At 28.2% G+C, this 1520-nt stretch overlaps 1 protein-coding gene across 1 annotated transcript in view; it reads right to left on the bottom strand.

The window, feature by feature from the left end:
• The window catches only part of LOC107683616 (zinc finger protein GLI1-like), a 31916-nt gene that overhangs the window by 15217 nt on the left and 15179 nt on the right, over positions 1 to 1520 (bottom strand). Inside the window, exons 10-11 of the mRNA XM_016479684.1 lie at positions 1034 to 1141; positions 774 to 911 (exon numbers count right to left, since the gene is read on the bottom strand). Of these exons, the coding sequence (XP_016335170.1) occupies positions 774 to 911; positions 1034 to 1141 (246 nt within the window). The remainder of the gene's footprint in view (positions 1 to 773; positions 912 to 1033; positions 1142 to 1520) is intronic.

The raw sequence follows: 1520 nt of genomic DNA, 5'->3' as shown, positions 1-1520 counted from the left end.
ATATATATATATATATATATATATATATATACACATTCTGTTTAACTTTATTTTATTTCAGTTTTGGTATTTAGTATTTATTAATATTCTGAATTGGCTCTTATTTTTATATTCTCAGTTTTCAATTAAATTAGTAATTTTGTATGGTATTTATTAATATTCTGAATTGGCTCTTATTTTTATATTCTCAGTTTTCAATTAAATTAAATGTTAGCAATTTTGTTACGTGCTCGCCATTTTTATTAGCTTTTTATATTCTATATTTGTATTTATTATTATATTTATTTATATTATATTTTTAAACGTTATTTTATATCAGCTTTTATTTTTATATTTTCAGTTTTCAATATAATTTTAGTTTAAGTTTTAGTATGTCGCTTAAACGTATTCATCTCGTTTTTATTTACATTTCGCAAGTTTAAGTTTTTCATCTGATATTTATATTTTATTTTCCTTTTATTTCATTTACCTTTTTTATTTCTTGTAATATTTTTGTTAACAATAACAACTGCCTGGTGCAATGTGCCATTTTTGAATCTTAATGCAAAAACAAATGAGATTTCAGAGCTTCAGAAGAAAATAAATTTATCACATAAATCTATCATATGACTTCAGAAATCTCGGTATATACCATAAAAGTAATACGTACTACTGTTATGATTTTTACAAAGACAAAATTGATCTTTTCGTGGTTTTTGTGAAACAAAATAACAGCATGCATGTTTGAAATGTCATGCCGGTGAGTTATTGACTCTTTGAAACGAATCTCTCACATGCACGATTTGCTCCTGAGTGTCGAACTCTTTGCTGCAGCTCTCCCAGTGACAGTTAGTCTCGTAAATGGCCTCTGGTTCAGGTTTCTCCTCCTTATCAAGATCATCTCTGCCTTCCAGTAAACCCAGAAGAGGATCCTGCAGAACACAGCGCAGCAGCTCATGTCAGAACAACGTAAACATGGACCCATTTTACTGCAACTGAAATCTGGAGGATGTGAATCCATTACTCAAGCATTAGACAATGTTCTGAACTTTACCTGTGTTCCAGTTGAGGATGGACTCGCCACGTCTCCCTCCGAATGCTCCTCCAGGCTCTTGATGTTAATGCTGTTCATCACGCTGCCCAGAACAGGCTCTGTCTTCAGCTGGAGACACACACAGCGGGGTCATTATAATGAACTAAAACTAAAAATATTAAAACATTTTGTTAATTGAAATAAAGATAAAATAAAATAAATATTAGATGAAAAACTTATTTCTAATTTTCATTTAAATTAAGATGAAGCACTAAAATGACTAACTGAAAAAAAAGGATAAAATTACTATTTAGGTTTGATTGTATTTCCATTTTAGCAATGTAAAAAAAAAGCAAAACCACATAACAAAATTACCAATTTGCATTTTAAGTTATTAAATACAAAATATTTTTCTTTTTTTCTTTTTACAAAATAAATAACTAAATCAATGACTAAATCAATAAAAAAAAAAAATCAAACCAAAAAAATAATAAAATAATCTGGCAAA

Source organism: Sinocyclocheilus anshuiensis, unplaced genomic scaffold (genome assembly GCF_001515605.1).
Source record: "Sinocyclocheilus anshuiensis isolate Anshui unplaced genomic scaffold, SAMN03320099.WGS_v1.1 scaffold1761, whole genome shotgun sequence".
NCBI classification, from domain to species: domain Eukaryota; kingdom Metazoa; phylum Chordata; class Actinopteri; order Cypriniformes; family Cyprinidae; genus Sinocyclocheilus; species Sinocyclocheilus anshuiensis.
Note: the sequence above shows the minus strand (reverse complement) of the source record. Positions and strands in the feature narration are given on the sequence as shown.